Raw genomic sequence first — 26,095 nt, 5'->3', positions numbered from 1 at the left:
AAAGGCCCTACCTCCTAATACCATCACATTGGGAATAGGATTTCAACATTTGAGTTTTGAGGGGACACAAACAATCAAACCACAGCAACTGCTACAATCACTCCATTCCTAAAACATGATGCCTTTCAATGTTGATCACACCTCTCCCTTCCACACACCACCACCAGTGGGGAGGATAAGCAGTGGACCCATGAGCAGAGTAGGAAGAGCAGTTCAATTTATCTAAGAAATATCCATCCCCATCCAGCACAACTTAAGACAGACCCAGGACAACATGGCAACACTACATCAATTTATTTTTTTTAATTTATTTATTTGAGAGAGAACACAAGCGGGCGGGGGGAGAGAAAGAGAGGGAGAAGCAGACTCCCTGCTGAGCAGGGAGCCCGACACAGGACTCCATCGCAGGACCCAGGATCATGACCTGAGCCGAAGGCAGACGCTTAACCGATTTAGCCACCCAGGTGCCCAACACTACATCAACTTAAAGATGAGAGGACATCAGAAAGCCTGTTGAAAGCCCTTAGAGGTTATATGAGAGGCTACTCCCAGAGAACTGCCTGACATGTGGTTCTAGAGCCTGTAGCAGGGGGAAAGTGACCACCCTGGATGCCAACAATGTGGGGACGCAAGATAAAGGACATTTGTCGCTGCCTCCATTGTCCTTGGGTGTTATAGACATAGGCAGCATTGCAGTAGGAACACAGATGAACAAGAGTTGACACAAAGGCCCATGCAACTCATACTCAAGGGCTAGCAGTGGATCCACAGTAGCCGAGGCCCTGAATTCAGCCTGTGAGTGACATGAGCAAGTCACTGTCAGCACCCAAAATCACTGTCACCATCATTCTGATGGCCCAGTCTCATGTGATCTTGTGAAAGAAAAACCACGCCAGCCACCCTCCTAAAACTGAGGCCCAGTCTTAGGACCTCAGGACAACCGTATGGGTGTGCACCTAGTCAACTCCACACACAGGGTAAAAGGTCAGAGAGTGTCCCAAATGGGAGAAACAGAGCCTAGGGCCTACGCATGTCAAAATCTACTCTTGGAGCATCCCATTTGACAGCACTATTGGACCCAGCCACCCCCAAGAGCAGTAGATGACATAAAAAAAATGTAGAGGAAGCAACTCCAAAATGTAAGAACCCCTGCATGCCCTGAGGTGGGACCCTGTTTTCCTTTGCCTAATGGTGCTACTGGGCATGTATTTAAGTGCATGGCCAGAGAGTTGCACATACCATTTCATCACAATGGCCAGTAGCTGGTCACATGTCCAAACATACCTATAGGAGAAACTGGGAAATTTAGTAATTTCTCTAAGAGCAAAGGAGAATGGGCACCTGGGTGGCTCAGCGGGTTAAGTGTCTGCCTTTGTCTCAGGTCATGATCCCAGGGTCCTGGGATTGAGTCCCACATCGGGCTCCCTGCTCCGCGGGGAGCCTGCTTCTCCCTCTGCCTCTCTCTCTCTCTCTCTCTCTGTCTCTCATGAATAAATAAATAAAAATTTAAAAAGGAGCAAAGGAGAATGGAGACTAGGAGACGAGTAACAGTCTGTACCATAATCATTGTAAGACAGGATGAAAGATAGACTAGAAAACTGAAAATTTAGCTTTTCCATACTGTATAGTGAAAGACAGCAAGAGAGAAAGGTGCTGGGAATAGACAGAATGGCCTATCTGGCACCTCAGTGCTCATTAGGAAAGAGCATCCCCTACACAGATACAATCTTGTGGATGTGTGACACACCAAGTGGAACGAGGGCAAGATTTCAGCTCCCTGATTGCCCCCTTAGGCCAGTTACTCTTGTCATACACAATGAGCACAACCATATAAGGTAGACCTGAAAATGGCTCTGAGGTCAGCCTACCAGCAATGTCACACCCTCCAATCCCTTGTCAACTGTTTGGTGCTCTTTCTACACATCCCCCCCCCCTTTTTTTTTTTTAATTTTATTATGTTATGTCAGTCACCATACAATACATCATTGGTTTTTGATGTGGTGATCCACTATCCATTGTTTTCGTATAACACCCAGTGCTCCATGCAGTACGTGCCCTCCTTAATACCCATCACCGGGCTAACCAATCCCCCCTCCCCCCTCCCCTCTAAAACCCTGTTTGTTTCTCCAAGTCCATAGTCTCTCATGGTTCATCTCTCCCTCCAATTCTCCCCTCCCCATTTTTCCCTTCCTTCTCCTAATGTCCTCCATGCTATTCCTTATGTTCCACAAATAAGTGAAACCATATGATAATTGACTTTCTCTGCTTGACTTATTTCACTTAGCATAATCTCCTCCAGTCCCATCCATGTTGATGTAAAAGTTGGATATTCATCCTTTCTGATGGCTGAGTAATATTCTATTGTATATATGGACCACATCTTCTTTATCCATTCATCTGTTGAAGGGCATCTCGGCTCTTTCCACAGTTTGACTATTGCAGACGCTACTGCTATGAACATTGGGGTGCAGATGGCCCTTCTTTTCACTACATCTGTGTCTTTGGGATAAATACCCAGGAGTGCAATTGCTGGGTCATAGGGTAGCTCTATTTTTAAATTTTTGAGGCACCTCCACACTGTTTTCCAAAGTGGCTGTACCAACTTGCATTCCCACCAACAGTGTAAGAGGGTTCCCCTTTCTCCACAACCTCTCCAACATTTGTTGTTTCTTTCCCTCTCCATTTTTGCCATTCTAACTGGTGTAAGGTGGTATCTCAATGTGGTTTTGCTTTGGATTTCCCTGATGGCTAATGATGATGAACATTTTTTTCATGTGTCTGTTAGCCATTTGTATGTCTTCTTCAGAGAAGTGTCTTTTCCTATCTTCTGCCCACTTTTTGACTTGATTATTTGTTTTTCGGGTGTTGAGTTTGAGAAGTTCTTTATAGATCTTGGATACCAGCCCTTATGTGTAGTGTCATTTGCAAATATCTTCTCCCATTCTGTGGGTTGCCTCTTTGTTTTGTTGACTGTTTCCTTTGCTGTGCAGAAGCTTCTTATCTTGATGAAGTCCCAAAAGTTCATTTTTGCTTTTGTTTCACTAGCTTTTGGAGATGTATCTTGAAAGAAGTTGCTGTGGGCGATGTCAAAGAGGTTACTGCCTATGTTCTCCTCTAGGATTTTGAAGGATTCCTGTTTCACATTGAGGTCTTTCATCCACTTTGAGTTTATCTTTGTGAATGGTGTTGGGGAATGGTTGAGTTTCATTCTTCTGCATGTGGCTGTCCAATTTTCCCAGCACTATTTATTGAAGAGACTGTCTTTTTTCCATTGCATGCTTTTTCCTGCTTTGTCAAAGATTATTTGACCATAGAGTTGAGGGTCCCACATTTCCCCATCTTAATACAGCATGCACAGAACAAATAGAGGGTCTGATCTCTACCTCCTCCACACACTGAGAAAGGCTCTAACTCTGTGCCACTAGGCAAATGTTCTCAGGAAGAAAGTCTGGGTGAATGTGAAATTCATGTTAAGTGCCTCCTCTTTCTCAAAAATCATCCTATTACACTAGTTGCTATGGAATATCTGCAAACAGTTGGTTAGTGTTCTTTTTTTTTTTTTTTTAAGTGTGGTTCACTTTGAGAAATAAAAAATCAAGAAATCCATCTCTTCTCAAGAGGCAGAAAACCGAAGAGGATGGTCCTACCTTTATAACAAAAAATAGCCAGATAATCTGAAAATTTCCTTTGAATACATCAAAGAGCTGAAACCTCAGGGCAAACAATTTACCTAAAATCTAAGGAAAGATAGTCACGTTGATATCAACATTTTTCTCCAATATCTGTCTTTTGAAAGATCTTAAGTTCTTTTTAAAAATATTTAAAAATCAGCACACAAAAAGGTACATGATATTCATTGAATATTGACACCATAAGAAATAGCATTGGTAGTCTAACATGAAAAAAAAAATTCAGTATTACAATTTATATTAAAGAAATGTAAAAAAAAACCCCAAAAAACCTCAAACCCTAAGGTTCCATTTTACACTTACTAAATTAACAATCTCTAAAAAGAATTGTAGGAGCGTTTGGGTGGCTCAGTTGGTTAAGCATCTGCCTTCAGCTCAGGTCATGATCCCAGTCCTGGAGTCGAGCCCCACATCCACATCAGGCTCCCTGCTCATCGGGGAGCCTGCTTCTCCCTCTCCTTCTGCTGCTCCCCCTGCTTGTGTTCTCTCTCTGTGTCAAATAAATAAATAAAATCTTTAAAAAAAAAAAAAAAGAATTGTAATATCCACTGCTGGTTGCAAGCAAATGCAAATTTGCTACATTGCTGGGAAACAGAATAAATTGGTATGAACTTTTATAAAGGCTATTTTATGACATGTTTCAAAAACAGAAATCTTCATACTCCTGGATTTGTATTCTCATTCCTGACAATTGATCCCAAGGAAATAATACAAAGGAGGAAAAGAGCTACAATCACCAAGTTGATTACAGCAACATTATTATACAACAAGAATTATCCTAAATGTCCATCAAATAATTTCAAATAGCAAGAAGTTACTGCCTATAGGGTGCAGGACACTGTGATGGATGTCTTGAATTAAAAAAAAAAAAACAACTAAGATAAAATCACTGCTCAAAAATTTAATTTAACATTTGATGAGAGGAATAGATAATAAAGATATGTCTACTCACTGACAAATAGTAATCATGAAAATTATATGGAAATGGGGGAGGGAAGTTGCCTAAAATAAGTTACTAAAAAATTAATTTGTTATGATTAAGATTATAAAAATTATGTATATATATGGGACAAGGACTAAAAGGGGACATATAAAAATGAAAGTATGATCTCCTGAGATAGTGAAATTACAGGAACATTTTGCTTTCATGCTTTGTGCAATTCTGTGATAATTTTTCTCATTGGTATTTAAGAAAATTCATACGATATGAAGAATCTCTGAAGGCTAAGCCACATGTCATAGATAACTAAATCTGAAAGGCAAACACTCATTTAATGACACACATCAAGGGCAAATATTAGTGTAACCTTTAGTGAGTCCAGATGGCCACTTTCTTCTTTGCATATATGCCTGGTGATCATAACCACTTCTATGGGTATTAAATCCTAATCCCACACACTCATTAATATGCAAGTCGATCTCCAGTAAACATCTCCACCCCAGCTTTGTCCCTAGTGACTCTCCCAATGTTAACACGATGTGCTTTGGCCCACAATGGTGCCATCTGCATACCTGTTCACTGACTATAGATTACCCATGTCCTAGAGGGTTCTTTCCTGCATGCCCAGCAACTATAAACCAGCTCTAGCCTGAGCAAACCAGATCATTTTCTGCCACCTAGTGGACTACAGCTATACCTTCTCCAACCAGGTTTGAACCTCAGCCTTGGGGAGAAACCTCCCTTCCAAATTTATGCTTCCTTTGGTATCTCCATCAGCCCTAAGGTACCATATCGCATCCTCTTATATCTTATAGGCTATTCTTTCATCATAGCTTAATAATTCTTTTTGTTGGGGCACCTGGGTGGCTCAGTCAGTTAAGCAGCTGACTCAGGTCATGATCTCAGGCTCAGGTCATGATCTCAGTGTCGTGAGATCGAGCCCCTGCTTAAGATTCTCTCCCTCCTTCTCCCTCTGCTCCTCCCCACTCACTGGCTCTCTTTCTCTAAAAAATGATAATAATTCTTTTTATTAAACTTCTCTTGTTTGTTTTTTTTTTAAGATTTTTATTTATTTGAGAGAGAGAGAGCGAGCAGGGGGAGGGGCAGAGGGAGAGGGGGAAGCAGACTCCCTACTGAGCAGGGAGCCTGATGTGGGACTCGATCTCAGGACCCAGAGATCATGACCTGACCCAAAGGCAGTTGCTTAACCAACGGAGCCACCCAGGTGCCCCAAACTTCCCTTGTTTAAATCACTATTGGTTTCTGTCTCCTAATTGGACACAAACTGATAAAATCCTGGATGTTATCAACTGTACCACTCCATTCATTTATCTCCTTTGAGGACATTAAAACTTCCTGACCTATCCTGCTCTGAAGAAGCTTACCACTGCAGAGTTGGAAATGATACTGAGCCAACTGGAGGGAAAATAAAAAATAAAAATACAAAACAACAATAACACAAACCCAGCATGTAAATTTTAAATAGAATAAGGCTTTCTTTAAGAAAACAGAGGTGAAGGAGGCTGTGGTGAGAAAGGCAACATCAAACTGGTAAGTTTGAAAAGGTCTTAAGGCTAGCTAGGATCAAAGAAAAGCGAAGAGGTGGGTAGAGGTTACCTGGGGGAACAGAAAAGGCAGGGGCTCAGAGGTAGACAGTGAGCAGAGAGGAATGGCTGGAGCTGAGTGAGCACTCTGGGGAGGGGCAGGAAGTAGAGCTGGATTGGGATAATCGGGCCAAGAAGAGGAGGGCCTACTAACTTGCATTTGGCGGATACATAGACCAACACTCACATTTAAAATTTTCTCTCCAGGATGAATTCTCCAATGGTGAATAAAATTTGAGTTCCAAATGAAGACTTCCCACATTTCTGACATTCATAGTGTTTTTCTTCAACATGGAGCCTCTGGTCGTGCCTCATGCTGAGCTCTTATGGCAGCTTTTCTCCCACTCATGGGATTTTGCCTAAGGGTGGATCCATCGATGTGGATTTGAGCTGACTTTCCACTTGAAGGCTTTCCTGCAATCCTTCCACTAATAAGCTTTCTCTGGTGCTGGAGGAGAGGTGAGCTCTGAGCAAAGCCTTTCCCACACTCCTTGCAAAGAAAGGATCTTTCCCCAGTGTGCAGTACTAGGCGGTGAATGAGCTGTGAGTTCAAACTAAAATCTTTACCGCATGCATTACCTGCACAGGGTTTTTCTCCAGTGTATGTCCTCTGATGTAGAACAGAGGTGATCTGACTGATGGCCTTGCTACAGTCCCTGTATCTGAAAGGCTTCTCTCCAGTGTGGGCTTGCTGGTGCTGAGCTGAAGCTAAAGCCTTTACCACATTCTTTGCACACATAGGACTGCTCTCCTGTTGTGGGTCCTCTCAGGGGTCACCCTGCTGGTTACAGGTGGACGCATCTCCACCTTCAGACCCAGTTTCAGTGAAGTGCCTGAACAGAAATAGAGTTGAAGGCAAAAGCTTTGCCACAATCCCCACTCATTGGATCTTCTCCAGTGTGGATTCTCCGTGTTGAGAAAAGGCTGAACCACAATTAAAACGTTTGCCATACATATCACATTTATAGGAAATCTCTTCACCTGGAAATTGCAGATGTTTTACATGATAAAAACTGATTTTTTTTCTGATTTCTTATGTGGATGAAATCTATTTTCCACAGGAATTTTCTCGTTATTTACTCCCTTCTTTGCTGAATCGCTCTTATTTTTTTTTCATCCCATCCACTCTGAGATTTCCTGAATGCCTATCTTATCCTCTGATTCGTAAGTGACTTGAAAACTAGGTCTCTGAAAAGGTCTCTTAGATGTTCTCCTGAAACTAAGCCACAGGACTTGCTTTTCTCAGAAATGTCTTCTTTGAGGCCCAAAGCTCAAATTCAGCTCTGATTTCACAAGCTGACTAAAGAAATAATAAATGTAAATGTCTTAGCAATGTTAGAAAGGGGACGGGATCATCAAGGATATGACTATTTCCTGTAAATGCACAGCTTTTGTATATTTACAAATTGGTTTCATGGAGTATAGAGGATGAAAAAAGCCAAGGAAAAGTCCTGGGAACAAAAAGGGGGCGGGGCTATGTCTGATCTTATGGTCAGAGATGCAAAGAACACAAGAAAATTATAGTTGGTCTGAAAGCGTAACATTGTTGATAACAGAAATCTCATAATGGGAATGGCCTGAGAAGACTAAAACAGAATGGGAAAGTGAAGAAGCTACTATGTTGGGCAAGCTGGGGGAGGGGGCAGTACAAATTGAATGTATTAATAAGGAGATTAACAATTAAGAAGAAAGAAAAGGGGCACCTGGCTGGCTTGGTCATAAGAACATATGACTCTTGATCTCGGGGTCATGAGTTTGAGCCCCATGTTGGGTATAGATATTACTTACGTAAATAAAAAAAAAATTTTTTTTAAAGAAAGAAAAAATTAAGATAAAATTAGGGGCGCCTGGGTGGCTCAGTCATTAAGTGGCTGCCTTTGGCTCAGGTCATGATCCCAGGGTCCTGGGATTGAGCCCTGCATCGGGATCCCTGCTCAGTGGGAAGCCTGCTTCTCCCTCTCCCACTCGCCCTGCTTGTGTTCCCTCTCTCGCTGTCTCTCTCTCTGTCAGAAAATAAATAAAATCTTTAAAAAATAAAAAATAAAAAAAAAGATAAAATTAAATGATACTCCTATTATTTAATCAGATGTCAAACAAAAAAATCAAATAACTTGGCTATTCCAGGTTAGGGGTATATGAACAATGTGTAAACTCATTCATGCTATCAGGAAGCTTGCACATTATATGGAAACATAAGTAACATACAAAATTAGAGAAAACTACATTGGGCCAGGAGAACACAGGTCGAACCTGCCAGATATGCTAATTAATGGTCATTGTAAGGTAGCAACATTTTGCCATCACGGTTTAGCTCTAGGACAGACATAACAAAATACCACAGACTGGGTGATGCAACACAAATTTATTTTCTTACAGTTCTGGAGGCCAGAAGTCCAAGACCAGGGTGCCAGCTGGTTGGATTCCTCTGAGGCCCCTTCTTGGCTTGTCGATGGCCATCCTCTTGTTGCCTCTTCACATGGTTGTCCCTCTGTGCATGTGCACTCCTGGTATCTGTGTCTTAATCTCCTCTTCTTATAAGGACACCCATCAGATTTGATTAGTGCCCACTCTAACAACCTCATTTTAACTTAATTATCTATTTAAAGACCCCATCTCCAAATATAGTCACATTCTGAGGTACTGGGGGGGTAGGGCTTCAACAGAGAAATTTTGGGGAGGACACAAATCAGCCCCCCTCCCACACTCTGAAGCCACCCTACTCTTAAGCAATGCTGCCCCACTCTCTTCCTATTTACACACTCCAAGCATGTTCTCTCCTGCCTCAGGCCCTTCGTATATGCCATTCCCTCTGTCTGAAATGCTATGCTCCTAAGTATCAGTGCATCTTGATCCCTATTTTATTCTGGTCTCTTTGTTCAAATGTCCCCTCACTGGAGTCTGTCCCTGATCACTCTATCTATCCCTTTCTACACCCTTTCCCTGTTTTATTGTCCTTCATAGCATTTGCCATTGCTGGGCATAAAAATTTATATATTGTGGGGTTCATCCTGTGTTTAAAATGTACTTGGGATTTTAAAAAATCAGGTATGGTAAGATGACAGGCAAGGAGATAACTATATTTGAAAGAAGAATTTATTACTTATAATTCCTGAAAAGATGGGGGCATGCCACACCACATAGGGCTACATAGGGAAGCACCAGGGTCAGTCAGGAGAAAGAGGAGGGAGAGTCATAGGCAAAAAGCCTTTATTACTATAGTGGTAGGAAGCTGTCAGGTGGGTGTGGTCTACTGGGCAGGAAGCAAAACACAGATGTTGGGGTCTGTAGTTGGGGCATTTGTAATATAATTTCTGCACACCCACGAAAGCGAGACAACAGGGGAGATGTGAACAACTCTGGCCATTAGTTTGGTCTTGTGATCAATGGATGCCAAACATCAATTACACAACCTATAAATATTGGTTAAAATACTCCCACAGGTTTGGTGTTATGCCAGTATATTCAAACGTCAGCTAATAGCATAGTAGGATAGAATAAGGGAATGAGTTTCCATAACTAGTTCATGCCTGCACTTCAAGTCCAGTTGATCCTTAAACAACAGGGCTTTGAACTGCATGGAGCCACTTATACGTGGATTTTTTTGGATAAATACAATACAGTACTGTAAATGTATTTTCTCTTCCTTGTGATTTTCTTAGTGACCTTTTCCTTTCTCTAGCTTACTTTGTTGTAAGAATATTGCACAGAATATGTATAACATACTAAATATGTGTTAAGAGACTACTGATGTTATCAGTAAGGCTTCTGGTAAACAGTAGGCTCTTAGTAACTAAGTTTTGGGAGAGTCAAAAGTTATACCCGGTTTTTGACTGCAGGGACCAGTGCCCTCAACCCCTGCATTGTTCACGGGCTAACCGTATTTCCATGTCCTAAGGGTAATTCTTGCTGCCACCACCCACCTCCCAGGATTCATCCTGTCCTCTCAGGCCAGGTGTGTACCTCTTCTCCTATCTTTCTTATCTTTTTTTTTGAAAGATTTTTTATTTATTTATTTGAGAGAGAGAGAATGAGAGAGAGCACATGAGAGGGGGGAGGGTCAGAGGGAGAAGCAGACTCCCTGCCGAGCAGGGAGCCCGATGCGGGACTCGATCCCGAGACTCCAGGATCATGACCTGAGCCGAAGGCAGTCGCTTAACCAACTGAGCCACCCAGGCACCCCCTATTTTTCTTATCTTATCTGAGACCTCTCAGAGGTCACCCTGCTGGTAAATACAGATGGATGGATCTTTACTTTCAGACTCAGTTTCAGTGAAGTGCCTGCATTGGTTTATCTCAAAACTCCAGTGGACAGAACTGCGAAGAAACCAAAGCTCACCTGAGGCCAAGCGATTAGGGACATACCTGTCATCTTCTAGCTTCTTTAATTCCTCTTATGGAGAAAAGCTTTCAGGAGCTTAAGGCACAGAGAGATACCTCAGCAAGATGGGACTGACCACAACTCCTTGTATAGAACTTCTACCCCAGGTCCTGCTTTAATATTTAACATTGTTTACATTGGGCGGCATGATTCTCTGCTCACAAGAGGAATATAACAGGCACAGATCAAAATGCTGAGACAAAGCGGACATCATTCTAGGAAGGAGCCTGAGAAAACTATAGGTTCCAGGAATCCAGATCGATAATCACAGGATCACAGGAAAGAAGCCAGGAGAGGAGATGGGGAGGGGAGTGGTCTATGGATAGAGGATTTATACACCAAAAAGAAACATGGAGCCCCAAACTGTGAATAAAGTTCCCTAGAATCCCCATACCAGAGATTGGAAAATGTTTACTACATATGCACACAAACACTGGAAGACCTTGAAAAAGTCCTTAACTCTCAACCTCTGCTTTTTTGCTGTATAGAAATAAGACAGTTGGATTAGGCAACTTCAAAATTCCTTTTCAGCAATAAAAGCCAATGATTCAAATGAACTAAATCAAAACAAGACTTGGAGATAGTTTACCAATAAGATTTTGATGACTCCCTAATACTATTTTTTTCTAAGACATATAGATTGATTTTAAGATGCTTCATTAATTGTATAGCTCTGGCAAGAGTGGGGAGAAGGTAAGTTGGAAAAAAACTGAATAGCAGCCATGTTAAAATTACATACCAAGTAGGATGCCTGGGTGGCTCAGTCGGTTAGGCGACTGCCTTCAGCTCGGGTCATGATCCCTGGGTCCTGGGATCGAGCCCCGCATCGGGCTCCCTGCTCAGCGGGGAGCCTGCTTCTCACTCTCCCCGCTTGTGTTCCCTCTCGCTCTCTCTCTCTCTCTCTATGTCAATTAAAGAAATAAACAAAAATCTTAAAAAAAAATTACATACCAAGTTATAAGGCATATCCCAAATATTATAGTGTTATATTTATAAACTATTTCCAAATCCCACTCTGTGTCAGCTACTTAGTTCATCATTGGAAAACAGTACGTTGATTCTGCAAGGTATACCCATTAAGGACAATGCCTGTAACACAGCAGGTACCACTGGTTAGACCAGAGATTCCATACATACCAAAACTATATGTGCTGGTAGATCTTTACACTTTAACTGGTCTGGTTTGAGACAAAATGGTTGCTATCATTATACCCAGTTCTCTCTCTGCTCACACATCATGCATGAATAGACAAGACAAATCCCACAACCCAATCTCAGTTCTGTTTTCCCACATCTATGGCATTCTGATGCTACAGCCCTTCAGGAAGGTAAAGGAAGCCAGGCATGTGGGTCATGGGAAAAGTTGTCAGATGATACTAGATACCCCATCTTTGTGAGTATAAAGACTTTAATAAGGACAGAGTAGTCAAAAGCATAAATTGAAGGGCATAAAAGAAAAGACAATGTAAATCTTCACAGGTAAAGCTAATCTCAAAGAAGGTTTCTATCCAATATTATCACAAGTAGTGATTCCTTGCAAATTGAGTAATTAGGTACTCCTTGGACATGGGTGTTCTATTTCTCTTAAATCAAGGTATTGTTGGATCTTTGTACCTATTCGTCCAATATAGGAGGTATTTCATACAGATTGGGACTTCAAACAAGAAGCCTTCAAAAAGGTCAGATCAAGTAATGGGCCGTTGAAAACATATGCTTCAAAAATATCAAAGCCCTATGTAAGTGATCTGAAATGTTGCAGACCTAGAGGTTCCCTTAAATAACCCAAAACATTTTCTAGAATCTGATGTCAGCCATAAAAAAAATCTCAAACATTGATATGAGGACCAAATAAGTCTTTTGCAACCCAAGTTACTTCATGAACAGAGACTGATGGTAAACCCCAGTCAAGTCTGAATCCTCAGAATTTTGATGTTATGACACAAGGTTAAAGAGGATGCAATGAAAAGGGTGAACAGACAGACGTGAAAAATAAGAATTCTTTACCGTCATCCCAATAATTTGGAAGCAAGTGCCATCTTGGAGTAAAACTCCCAAACTGCAATGTACTAGACCCTTTGGCTGTTCCATGGACAGTTGAAGGCTTCCGGTCTGGGCTAAAAGCCATGCCTATCGAGTTAAGTGTTTACAAACCATTTTCTAGGTCCACCTGAAAAAGAAGGGGGTTCTGGGGTTGGGCATCCTAAGAGCAAAGGGTTGGGTGTTCCTAGGGCCCAGAAGCAAGTGAGGAGAGAGGGGAGAACGTGTCCACCGCGGCCAGACTGGCCCAGAAGGCGGATGGTGATATCCTTGTGGGGCTGTTGGTATCGCTCCCTGTCTTGCAGCCTTACGGGAAAATAGACGAGAGTGGTGTGGGGTGGGGGAAGGGGAGGAAGTCTGGCCAGCACTCCAGGCCGGGCTACACCTGCTCTAGGCGCGACCAAAGCGACTACCGGAGTAGGGCTCTGGACCTCTGGACCTGGCTCTGTCCGCGGTCCTTCCAGTCTTTCCAGGGCCACACCGGACCCGCTCACCGTGGGCTCCACTCGGCCCCTGCAGATTTTCTCTCGACATAAGTTGTGATCAGCAACAGTCAATACTCAAACGGTACCCTCACCCTTCAAAACAAACAACCCCCCCCCCCACCCCAAAGAAAAACACGCTGTGCCCGAAGTGCATTGTCACCATGACCTGCCGGCGCATAGCCTCCCTCGGGTTCTCTCTTAAGGAACCGTGGAGACCCCACACTTCAGTGGTTCCTCCTTCAGATCCCGGGAGACTAACAGGAGAAAAAGACAGCGGGTGCTGTCTGCTCCTCCCGTCTTCCCACCTGTCTCCCAGTTCTGATTCGAGGAACCCAGACCCGGGTGTTTCTCTGACTTCCCTAGAGAGGCGGCAGCAGTTTAGAACAAGAGTAAGAGGTGGGGCTATGCGTTCTATTGGATACCGGGTGGAGGGGCGGGGCCCACCTAGGCCAATGAGCAGCGGGGCCCACATGCTGAGCCCACCCCCAGCCCCCATCACGTCCAGTTCCTTTCCAACCAATTTCCTTCTGCGCCTAGAAGAAAATTCATGGTCATGACAGGGGAATTTTAATGGGGCTGATGGGTTTGCCTAGGCAGTTAGCCCAATATTTCAGGATAATGATCAATAGTTAAAATTCCATTTTAGTTCTATATTCTGCAAAGAGGAAATTGAAAATTAAGTATTATTTACAATGGCTTCTAAATACATATTTGAAGATAAATTGGCCAAAGGTGTGCCACACCTGTACAGAAAAACTACAAAATTAAAATACATAGATATACAGTGTTCGTGGATCAAAATCTTCTATATTTTTAAGATGTCAATTACTGCCTATTTGACCTATAGATTCAACCAAAATCCCCACAGGTGCTTTTGTAGAAATTGTCAAATTGCTTCTAAAAGGTATATGGAAATGCAAAGGAATGAGAAAAGCCAAAACAACCTTGGGGGGAAAAAATTGTAGACTTACTCTGCCTGATTTCAAGTTATAAAACTAATGGTAATGAAGATGATGTATTGGAATCAAAATAGACAAAGAAATCAATGAGTCCAGAGATAGACTCACATATTGAATTCTGACCCTGCAGTTCAATAGGGAAAAATAATCTGTTCAACAAGTGGTTCTAGAAAAATTGGATAGCTATATCCAAAAAATTAATCTTAACCCAGTCCTCACTCCATATACAAAAATTGCCTTGAAATGGATGATAGACTTAAATGTGAGAGTTAAAACCCTAAAACATGTAGAAGAAACAAACAAAAACAAAAAACAAAAACAAAACATGACCTTGGTTATGGCAAAGATTCCTTAAATGATACACACAAAAACACAAACTATAAATGAAAAAAAAAGACAAATTGGATTTCATCTGTCCACAGGAATGCCTTTTTTCTAGTTTGCACAAAGGCACCATTTAGGCTGGTGGTGGCCATGGCTATATGCTTCTCAATTTAAATCCAAGAGTAAAGAGAGGGTATCTCCCCCTGAAACTATTTTCCAAAGTCCTGAGCTCCACTCTGTTTGGGTCAACCTAGGTCACACCCATTAAATGTAGAAATGGAAATGGCATTACTCCAATTGATTTAAGCCAGTCAGGGTCCACCCTGCTAGCCAGTAGTGTAGTTAAACCATCCTATATGGCTGTGAAATGTGAGCCTATTAAAAAGAGGAAAGGGGAGGATGGATGCCGGAGCAGCAACCAATCAAGTCCACTACATCACCTATTATCAATTGCAGGGAAGGAAAGTGCATCTATCAGCTATCGAGCACTACCAGAGATATTGTTAAGATACTTAATTTGGCCTCCTAACTTTGTAGTTTTAGTGTTTAAGCCACAGAACTAGGGTTTTGCCCCATCCTCCTAAGTCTCCATTAAAGCATTTCTATTTTAGCCTTGGCTCCAGAGAAACTTCTCCAAACCTATTCCCATTCCAGTCTTACTCATTCCAGTAAGTGGTCCGCTGTCTAATTCAGCTGCTGAAACCACAAACCAGGAAGCTGTCCCTAACTCCTGTTACTCCTGTATCCACTCTGTTAGCAGGTCACTGATTTTATTTCCAAACTATATCTTAAATACATTTTTTCTCCATCTCTATTACCACCACCCACTCCAAGTCATTACCATCTCCAACCTGGATTGTTAGCAAACTCCAACATGATCTCTTCTTTCACTTTCCTCCCTCTACAAACAATTGTCTACTTAGCAGGCAGCGATCATCCTAAAATGTGAATCAAACATGTCATTCCTCCACTGAATACCCTTTAATGGCTTTTTTTTTTAAGATTTATTTATTTATTTATTTATTTGAGAGAGAGAATGAGAGAGCGAGCATGAGAGGGGGAGGGTCAGAGGGAGAAGCAGACTCCCTGCGGAGCAGGGAGCCCGATGCGGGACTCGATCCTGGGACTCCAGGATCATGACCTGAGCCTAAGGCAGTCACTTAACCAACTGAGCCACCTAGGCGCCCCTGGCTTTTCACTTAGGTTGGAATTGAATGATCTGGTCCACCTGTGTCTACAAACCTAACTTGTGCCTCTCATACCCTTGATAATTATGTTACACCCCAAACCTTTTGGTTTCTTGAACATGCCAAACCCTTCACACATCAAGAGTCTGCAGAGCTGTTCCCTCTGCCTGCTGTTCTTCCCATTCTTGATACATGCGCCTTCTTCTCATTCTGAGATTTAACTTTAATGTTACCTCCTAGGATAGGCCTTCCCTGACCATTTATATAAAGAGGTTCCCTCTCTATCATTCCCTCTCTGTAGCATTCATTTCCTTCATTAACGCTTAGCAATTTTTAATCAATTACTTGTTTTTTTTGTTTGTTTGGTCTCTCTCACTAGATGAATGTTCCAGAAAGGCAGGAAGTAGGTCTGACTTACCATTGTCTAGCAGCACCTAGCATAGTGCTTTGCATACAAGCAGGTACTCAGTGATATTTGCTTAATAAACTTCCCCCAAATGCCTGTTCACATCACTCATTTCCATTTCTTGGGTCTGTTTACACTTGATCTTAGCCAAAAGGCCAAGAAGCGATCTTCTTGGGTCTGTTTAGTACAAAAGTTTCAATGCTTATTAGAGGTTACCCTAACTGGACTATGCTAAGCCAAGTGGCTTTAGGCTTCAGCAATCAGATAGTATGTTTGTAACTTTCAGGAAGCAGTTTAGTCCAAGCCAGTCTCTGGCTTCTCTTCCTTGCTCCTTAGTCAACAATTACATTACCTAGCTGGGAGCTTCTAAAGTGGAATGCCTAATTAGCAGAAAGGCAAACTGCTGAAAAATGGCTCTAAAGGTGAAGTCTGGAATGTGTTTCATCTGTTTTGGCCAGCACTCTTCTCTGAATAGAGCCTTTGTTTCTCTAACCCTTGAAGATGGTCAGTACCATTCTCTAATAATACAGCTTACTCTGGAATGTGGGCTATCATGATGATGAGAAGGGAAAGACTGGAAGGGGATCTGGGATAGTGGAACAATGAGAGGGGTTGTAGCTATACAAATTTTTATGAAAACAAAACAAAACAAAGCCTCCCACTTGCTTTACATTTTCCCAGTCCCAGAGTGCTATCTTCTAACACAAAAGGAATCAGGTCTCCCAAGACTGCACAATTCTGACTACCCTCCACTACTTTCCTTAAGTTACCTTGGTGACCTCAGGGTGGACACAACTTCAGAGGAAGAGAAAGTTCTGGAGTTGGCAATGTAACTGCATTGTCATCTACAGCAAATATGGTTTTCAGTGAGGTAGATTTATGAAAGCTGAGTACTTGTATATAGAAAGAATATATCCAGGAAGACACACAACCAGTAACAGTGGCTGTCTCTGAGAAGGTAGACTGGGAGATAGGAGTGACAAGGAGAATTTACTTTTCACTGAACACCTTTTTGAACTATTTCAACTTTTTTTCATCATGAGCATGTTACAACTAGTCAAAAATAAGTAAGTGTCAAAATTTGAAAAACATAAAAGAAATACAGTGTTGGTCCTCAAAGAGACATTTAGCTGGACTAACACAATAAGACATCAGAAAAATATAAGACAGCACATAGTTAAATAACAATTTGGATAGTACTGATTACAAGTAGAAGAGGAAGAGAGGTCTGTTTGGCTGAAGGAGCTGGGTATTAGACGAGAAAAGGAAATTTTTAGCCTAGGGAAACTTGAGCGAATAGAAATGAGCAGAAGCAGAAATGTGCACAAATAAAGAACAGTAGACTCTGGGGTCAGATAGACCTGTTTCCAATCTCAATTCTGTAACATATTAGCTAAGTGACCTTGAATGAGTTTTATAACTTCTTTCAACCTCAGATTTCTCATTTGTAAAATGAAGATGAGTACCTACCTCAATAGGATTAAGAAAAACTAAAGATTGTATGTAAAGTGATTAGCATAGTACCCAACAGAGTAGACGCTCAACTAAAAGTTGCCTAGCATGAACATGGTCGAACAAAAGGACCACTCTTGCTAGAGCACAGGGTATCTGTTCAGAAGGGGTAAGATAATACTGGCTATTAGAGTTATAACAAACTGTGGACAATCACCTTGTTTTGTCTCTGGGGTTCCTGTTGCATAAGAATTATAAGCAAGTACCACCATTGTGCATTCTCTAATGTTCAATGTGAGAGGTCTGACAATTACAGGGTTTCTCTCTGGCATGGCGCCTCTGGTGCTTAATCAGAACAGAATTCTGACTGAAGGCCTTCCCGCAGTCATTACACTGATAGGGTCTTTCCCCAGTATGGATTCTCTGATGTCGGATAAGGTGTGCCTTGCAGATGAAGCTTTTCCCACAGTCAGTACATTCATGGGGCTTCTCCCCCGTGTGGACTCTCTGGTGCTGAGCAAGATCGGAGTTCCACATAAAGCCTTTCCCACAGTCCTTGCATTCATAAGGCTTCTCCCCAGTGTGGATTCTCTGATGTCGAAGTAGGGCTGGGTTCCGAGTAAAGCTTTTCCCACATTCCTTACATGTATATGGTTTTTCCCCAGTGTGGATTCGCTGATGTTGTGTAAGGCTTGTGTTCTGACTAAAGCCCTTCCCACATTCCTTACATTCAAAGGGTTTCTCTCCAGTATGTATTCTCTGGTGTCGAATCAGGTTTGACTTCCAAACAAAGGCTTTAGCACATTCTTGACACACGTAGGGTTTCACCCCCGTGTGAATTCTCTGATGTGCAATGCAATGTGATCTAAAACTGAAAGTCTTTCCACATTCCTTACATCCATAGACCTTCTCTCCATTATGAAGTCTCTGATGTTGGTCAAAGTCTTCATTTTGATTGAAACACTTGCCACATTCTTCACATATATAGAACACCTGCTCACTGAGAATTTTCTGATGTATAGCAAGGTGGGTATTCACATCAGCATTCTCTGAACTATCTTCTCCTGAGACCATCTCATCTTTGACAATCACTTCTATAATATCATTTGCAGTGTTCTCCATACTTCTCCCATTGGAATAGTCAGACCACCTCCCTAACCTGCTTTTTTCCTCCTCACAGGTTTTTCCAAACCAGAATTCCTGGGAGTCACACCACCAGGGTCTGCTTGATAACACCATGTGGTCCTTTGCCTCCTCAAAATGTTCCTCCTTCAGAATAAAATCTTTCTGACTCTTCAACACACCCTCTGAAAGAAGAAATCAAAGCTGCAAATGTCATCATTACCCATGACAGAGCAAGTAAGGTCACCAAGTGGTACTAATGTGTCCATTTCACTCCAAGTGTCACCCCGTGTCTCAGTGGCCCTGTTCTAGCTAAAAATGGCAAAACAGGGCTTATCACACAGAAAGCAACCGAAGTGTATGCCACAGAAAGGCAGAAACTACACAGAGTCTAGAGGGGAGCTCTCCAGAAATAGTTGAATTGAATCTAAGGGAGACAAGTCAGAATTTCTTCTACGTAGTCCGGTTTATAACATGAGAAGAAGAGGCCAGGGTTCAGGGCAGAGGACCTGTTCAGAAATAACGAATCCTTTGGGGTATACCTGGGGAACCTGAACTTGTCATACGCAGCGGGAAGCAACAAGGAGAATCTTCCTCATACCTGTCAACATTAAAAGGAAATGTGGTCTTCCCATTCAATCCAGTTACCAGGCCCACCATGAAAAGTGCTTCCCCTAACTATTTCAGGCAAAGACTGCCTCCTCTTTGTGTCCACAGTGCTCTATTCACACCTCTGTTACAGCATTGCACTTTGCTGTAATTATATATTTATGTCGAATGTACCTTGCAGGAGAAGGGCCATATATTACTTGCTTTCTGATCCCTAAAAACTAACAGAATGAATAAAATACAGCATTTCCTTTTAAAATTTTGGTTGACTGTAGCAGCCAGCAGGCCATCTGTTCGGTTAAAGCCTAAGACCCAAGACCCACCCGAATTAATCGATCATGTCCAAATGAAAGCTGAAGTTTAGAATTTAACTTTGCTCTTCATCAAATGGTTGACTTGGGGATTTTTAGAGGGATTTTTACTTAGAACATAAATGGTAAAATGGAATTTTAACAGTTTACAAAAGAAAGACAGCAGAAAATATGTGCCTGGGAGGAAAGTGCTCATTTCCCTCACTTACCAGTACAGCTTAGGCTTGGACCCTCTCCTCGAAGTTTCAGGTTCAATGGCTCTTCCACCTGCTCAAGATGGGAGATCCCAGCAGGCTTTAGAAATGGACATCCTGCCAGGGTCAAGATATAAATAAGGCTGGCTCAGTCGGAGTGGGGCCCATTAGGACAGATGCAGAGATGAAAGTGGTAAGGGAGAATGAAGGTGGGTGGAAAGACTGGTACACAGGAGACCTGAAACTTGAGGAGAACAATATAAAGGACAGAAGACAGATGCAGGGAAGTTGAAATTCCATCAGTTCCCCAAAACATGAGAATGTATCCCTCATTTTTAAATGTCAAGGGGAAACAGGAAAGACTAAGTTCTCTTCTTCACCTCCCCTAGAAGGCAAAAGCCAGTTCACATGGAAAAGAATCAGGATGGGATGGAACTGCAAAGAGCTGTTCCTGAGGCTATGCTGGGAACCCACAGTCCTTTAGCTTCCTTCCTGTCTATCCACCTATCTATTGCCTTCTCTTTCTACAAAGGATCAACGATGGGTCTCTTTAAGGCATCCATTACACATGGACTCACAGCTTCACTCAGCCATTTCCAGAAGTCACTTCTTATTCTAATGACAGACACCTCTAATTGCAAAGGTCCACTCTAATAAACTCTTCTTCAGACTTAGCTAAGATCTGTCTCTTTGTAACTCCCATCCAAAGCCTCCCAAGAAACAAAGCAATTCCTCATCCTCCAAATGACCACCTTTTATCTTGCTGAAGCCAAGGACTGTGTGTCTCCTGATATTCTCTTAAGACAAAAATGGACTTTGAATAGGGGCATGTACTCAAAGGAAGTTTGCTTCAGGCCAGGGAGCTAGGGTTTTACTCAAGGAATAACTTAGCTGTTGGCTTTCTGCCTAGAGTCAAATGGGAAATACCCTTGGGTGGTGGGAGTTTAAGCACTGAGATCCTGAGAGAAAGCAGAGGACACTGTAGTTGTCTCTCTATATCCAATCTACCACCACCACCAACCCCCACCCTCCTCTGCCGCCCCCACCATTTTGGAGTAGCCATGCCCTTTGGAAAGGAGGGATCCCAACTCCAGTTCCTAGTGTAGCCCTCACTGGTCTAAGCCAAGCAGGTTAACCTATCCCACTCACTACATGAGAGTTAGTTTCAGAAATCGGCAGTCCAGGCCAAGACAATCAGTGCATACTATTTCCCTGGCCACAGTGACTGGTTTAGAGTTGGCGTAAGACTTAAGATGGTACATGGCAAAGGCCTGAGGAAGGCCTGCCCTATTTCTCTCCCTAGGTATGAAGAAGATTGGTTACAACTACCAATCATCTTACAACCACAAGAGGAGCCAGACTGTAGACAAAGCCAGACTGTAGACAAAGCCAGCATACAAGGAGATAGAAAAGAGCAGAGACTGAAGCTCTGATCAAGCTGTACCTGCACCCTCCCTATGAACTTCCTACTTACACAAAACAGTAAATTCCTCTTTTTTGTTTAAGCTGGTTTGCACTGGGTTGTTAATTGTAACCACGATCATCCTAACATGGAAAGACTGCCAGACACAGCAAGGAACTGTGAGAATGGGGACATTGAGGACAAAGCTAAAGTTCCACTGTGCCCACAGAAGAACTCCTGTGGGAAGAAGATGGAATGGAGCCACGGAGGCAAAAAGGGGACACAGTTGTCACTAGGAAATTAGGAACAGGAAAGCCCTGTGTTGGGCCTAAAGGAATGCCAGGGCTTTGCCCACCAGAAACCCCTGAATTGGAACTATATGGCTCAGGGTTATTGAGACTTCTTGATTTCTAATGATAAAGATGGCCATGATACCCCAAAAGGGCAGTCAGAATCTTCTGCTGGAAGACTATAAGGAGGCGGGGAATGTAGAAAGGCCACCCCAGTGCGTCAACAGAAAAGTCAGGGAGTACAGATGAATGGTGGCCACGATAAGAACAGCGGAAATGGGTTAGAGGCAAAACCCGTGAATGAAGAGGAGCCAGGGTGAATAGTAAACAGACTCAAGAAGATGGAAAATCATGGGAGCACAGAAAAAGAAAAAGGAATCCCACTAGTGTCTACAGTACTAGGTTAAGAGAACACATACCTATTACATTTTAAAGATCAAGACAAGGGAACTGGTCAGATGACTGGCACCTGTCCTCACTCACCTGAGGAGATGCCCCTCGGGCCCCCTCCATCCAGAGCTCCCTGAGGAGCTTTGCACCAGGGTGCTTCCCCTCGCTCCAGCTGGGAAATCAGAGCCGGTTTGGGAAATGGAAATGCTGTTTAAGGGGAAGGAAATGGGATAGGCAGGTGAGTGGGGTGACAGAGAGCAATCCCAGGGTTCCTCCCAGGCTTTGTCTTTAGGGGCGGAGGGGAAAGAAGAGACTTAACTAGGGAGAGCAAGAAAAGGAAGTCCAGGGGAAGGCACAGGAGACACAGGGGAGCGGGGCCACGAGGTCAGGAATTAGAGTAAGAGGTGCTCAATAACAGTCTGAGTGAGCAAATGGATGATTCCACTCATTGAGAGATTAGGCTTTCTTGTTCTCTCCCTCTCTTAGAACTCTCAAGTTCAGACATCTGCATGAGGACGCTTGGTATTGGGTTCAATCTCCCAAACTGAGTGGGTGGGAAACTGAGGGCTTGGTGGGGCACCAGGAATCTGCTCTTTTCCTACTCTACCCATAGCATAGGGGTTGGGAGTTAGGCAGCTCTCACCCTGGGGCAAGAAAGTCTGATGTGAGGACCAAATTCCCACTTCCCAGCAACCACTGAGGCTGGGTCCTTATTAAGAATCCAAGGGCCTGAGGTTGCCACTCAGGTGGGGGTTATCAAAGATTCCTGAGCTTCTGAGGAAGAAGGAGTCAGGAAACTCTGAAGGGCAGAAGCAGAGTCCAAAAAGAAAGACCCTTACCCAGGGAAGCCACAGCCCCATAATTCTCCAGCATCACATCCCTGTACAGCACCCTCTGAGCGGGGGCCAGGCCGGTCCATTCGTTCTCAGAGAAGTAGACGGCCACATCCTCGAAGGTCACTGACTCCTGAAACAACATGTGTTTAAATGCCCCAGGACAATCTCAGACCCAGGCCTGGAGTATGGGGTAGACCAGGCACTAAGAGGTACTGGAGGGGATGCCAGTTGAGTTTCTGGATTCTGGAACTCTCTGCGGATTTGCACCCCCTACTTACAAAGATATAAGGGATCAGCCATCAATTTCTCACGTCTCTTCATCCCCTCATCTTTTTCATGAGTCTCTGCAAGTTTTCCCTTTTTCATCCTTATACCCAAAACCACTACCTGCGCTCTAGATGCCCTCATTTCCCAACAGCGGGTGCTCCAGGCAGAGGTCACCAACCCTTGATAACAAGTGCAACTACCATCTGTTGAGCCTGTGCCAGGCACTTTACCTATATTACTTTGTGTATGCCTCACAGCCTCCGAGGAGGCGATTCGATTCATTTTATGGAAGAGAGTGAGGCTCAGAGATTCACTGCCCCCAAAGGTACAGAACGGAGACAGAATTCAGGGCAGTCGGCCTCTCCGGCTCTTCTTCACTGTGCCACACCGCCTTCTATCCTCACTCAGCAACCCCTGCTGCCCCGGGGTGAGGCTCTTTCTGTTCTCTCCCTCCGCCCTCACTGTCATCAGCCACAGAGGCAGCTAAGGGCACCCCAGCACACCCGGGCTGCTCTGGACGCTGTCCTCCAAAGGGCAGGTCCGAACTCTGACTTGACTCCCTGCACTCTGCCACTCCAGCACCCTCTCTCAAATGGCCCGCCCTACTCTTCCTTCCCCACTTGCCAGTTTTAATGTCCCCCTTTCCCGTATCTCTGGGAGCCCAAGCTTCTGCACCTTCTCTTACCTTCTTCCTTAAGAAACACCAACAGTGCTTCCGCAGAGCAATCAAGGCTTATCATCCCAGCTACTGTCTCATTCAGCTCTCAATCTCCATACTACGGAGAGGCTGATTCTGCTGCATTGCACATCGGTCCTTGCTTAGAAAATCCCCACAGCGACTTACGCAGCACCCTAGGGCTCAAAGACTTTGGCTGGCTCACCCTTGCCTGCCTCAAAACGTCCAAATCCTCTGCACCGGGGACAATTCCATTGACTATTCAGAGACCCAGCTTACCGGCCAAGGATCATCTCCTGCACCACCACCCTCATCCCCTATCCTGTCACCATCCTCTTAGGAACCCAAATCCTTTCCTTGCCCAAATCTGTGTCCTTGCACCTGCAGCTCCCCCTGCCTGGAGATGCAGTTCCTCCCTCCTGCGCCGGCAAACTCAGATTCATCTCAAGACCCACCTCAAACATAACCAGCACTGTAAAAACCAGTGACACGGAAATGCTGGACATTCGTCGCGGCGCACAGCGCTCCGTGAACACCTCCGCCCCAGCGCTCGGCTCAAGCCAGTGCAGCTGCGCGTGTGTTTCCCCTGCCGGCGCAAGTCTGGGGGGATGTCGGATCCATTCCGCTCCCTGCCTCTTCCTCCGGCCCCTCCACTCTGGGCTGCACCCCGATTTCCCGGTCGCCGCACTGCCCCCTCCGCCCCTCCTGTGGGCCTAGAGCCCGGGGCAGAGCCGAGGCAGCTCCGCGGCGCCGGCCCCGCACTCACCGGGCGCGCCCGGGCCGGCGCGGGCTGTCCCGGTAGCAGCTCGAGTGCAGGGCCGAAGGCGGCCCCGCTCGCCAGGGCCGTAGCCGCCATGGCCCGGGCCGCCCTCCCGGGAAGCGAGCGCGCGCCGGGCCCGACCGGGGGCTGCCCGGGGTCGGGGAGGGACGCTCCGGCCCGGGGCGCGTCTGCTACCGCGGCCCCTCGCCCGGGAGCCGGCCGCGCGAGTCCCGGACTCCGCGCCCCGCGCCAGCTCCCCACGCTTGGCGCGAGCCAGAGCTCCGCATCGGAGAGGTGGAGGCGGCCGCACTCCCGCCACTCCGGCTTCTCTAGGACGGCGGAGGGCGCCACGTCTCTGTGGTCCTCCCTTCTTGGCCGGCGAAGAAACAGGGAGCCGAGAGCGCGTCCCGCTCTCCCAGACACACCAACCGCCTCGGGGCGCCGCTGTGGGAATGCGGGGGAGCGGGCTGTTGGGGCGAAGGCTTCCTCTGGGAATCCTCTCCCAGCCCTCTTCTTCCCACGGACCGCCCCTCTCTGCCGCGCTGCACTCGTAGGACGGATGCTGGTCTGGAACAGCGCACACTTCTCTTGACATGCCTGTTCATAGATCTCCATCCCTTTCCTGGGCTCTGCATTCCCGGAGGGCAGCTCCTGGCCTTGATCATCTTTGTGCCTCTAATATCCACCCAACGTCTAGCACCTCTTATGGCCCGGTTTCTTTAAGTGCCAAGACTTACTTGTTGAATAAAGGAATGAATGAATCAATGTTGAACTAGATTTTCAGTTGAAGTAAGGCTCAGAGAGAGGAAATGGCTTATCTCACATCACACAGCATGCCGGGAAGCTAAACCTTTAAACGAAATTGTGGAAATAAAAGTAGACCACCAAAATGAGAACAAGCAAAGGCTATTTATTTAGAGCTTGCTAGAAGCAAGGGAGACAACCACCATCACTTGCATTTGGCAGAGACTCTAAGTCGGGCAGAGGAGTGGGAAAGCTTTATAGTTAAAAAAAAAAAAGTGGGGGTGCGGAGACTTCACATATGCTCTGTTTGGAGATTGTTGGCATGGGGGAGCTAACTAGAAGCAAGGCATCTTAGGTGAGTGGTTGGGGGAGGATATTAATCAAATTCTGGTTGGTTGGGGCTGACTGCTACAGGGTTTCTTTTGGCTTCCTGGACTGGTTACTACAGACTGTAGGTCAGAGTTCTAGTTTCCTATATGGTCTGGTCATTTTCCATTTGTATATATAGTCTCTTGGGATGAACAAAGTAAGAAGATGTCCATTTCACAGAAATTCCAGTCCAGAGGCTCAGATTCCTTTTAGGTCCCCAGGTATTGAGAGCTTACAGATACTACACCCGTGAAAAATCACAGAACAAAGGAGACCTCAGGTGAGATTCCTGATTTGTTGGCTTGTTTGTTTCTAAGAGGATACTGGAGAAGCTCATAAATGGACCCTAGTGAATAGGCTGTGAGCACTGAGAAGGAAGCAATGAGACTTACCCTGGGAAGAAAGATCACTAGGAAAGACACACACACAACAAATGCTCCCATGGGGCGCCTGGCTGGCTCAGTTGTTACGCGTCTGCCTTCAGTTCAGGTCATGATCCCAGGGTCCTGGGATCCAGCCCCAGATCGGGCTCCCTGCTCAGCGGGAAGCCTGCTTCTCCCTCTCCCACTCCCCCTGCTTGTGTTCCCTCTCTTCGCTGTCTCTCTCTCTGTCAAATAAATAAAAGATCTTTAAAAGATAAAATAAAATAAAAATAAAAATAAAT

The 26,095-nt window shown here is 44.5% G+C and overlaps 1 protein-coding gene across 3 annotated transcripts; it reads right to left on the bottom strand.

Annotated features, from left to right (window-relative positions):
- Positions 1–15,521: 15,521 nt before the first annotated feature.
- Positions 15,522–25,021, bottom strand: ZNF662 (zinc finger protein 662). 3 transcript variants are annotated; one of them, XM_034993057.1, is made up of 5 exons: positions 24,325–24,792; positions 22,619–22,745; positions 21,873–21,986; positions 19,713–19,814; positions 15,522–18,768 (listed from the first exon to the last, which is right to left on the bottom strand). In XM_034993057.1, the coding sequence occupies exons 1-5, from the start codon at positions 24,412–24,414 to the stop codon at positions 17,744–17,746; spliced, it is 1,458 nt and encodes a 485-aa protein (XP_034848948.1). In that variant the 5' UTR covers positions 24,415–24,792; the 3' UTR covers positions 15,522–17,743. The 3 variants fall into 3 exon arrangements, with proteins under 3 accessions (XP_034848948.1, XP_034848968.1, XP_034848958.1); XM_034993077.1 differs by lacking the exon at positions 24,325–24,792 and adding an exon at positions 24,014–24,210; XM_034993067.1 differs by lacking the exon at positions 19,713–19,814 and having other exon boundaries at positions 24,325–25,021.
- Between the last annotated feature and the right edge of the window lie 1,074 nt (positions 25,022–26,095).

Source organism: Mirounga leonina, unplaced genomic scaffold (genome assembly GCF_011800145.1).
Source record: "Mirounga leonina isolate KUSES-001 unplaced genomic scaffold, KU_Mleo_1.0 Mir_115, whole genome shotgun sequence".
NCBI classification, from domain to species: Eukaryota; Metazoa; Chordata; class Mammalia; order Carnivora; family Phocidae; genus Mirounga; species Mirounga leonina.
Note: the sequence above shows the minus strand (reverse complement) of the source record. Positions and strands in the feature narration are given on the sequence as shown.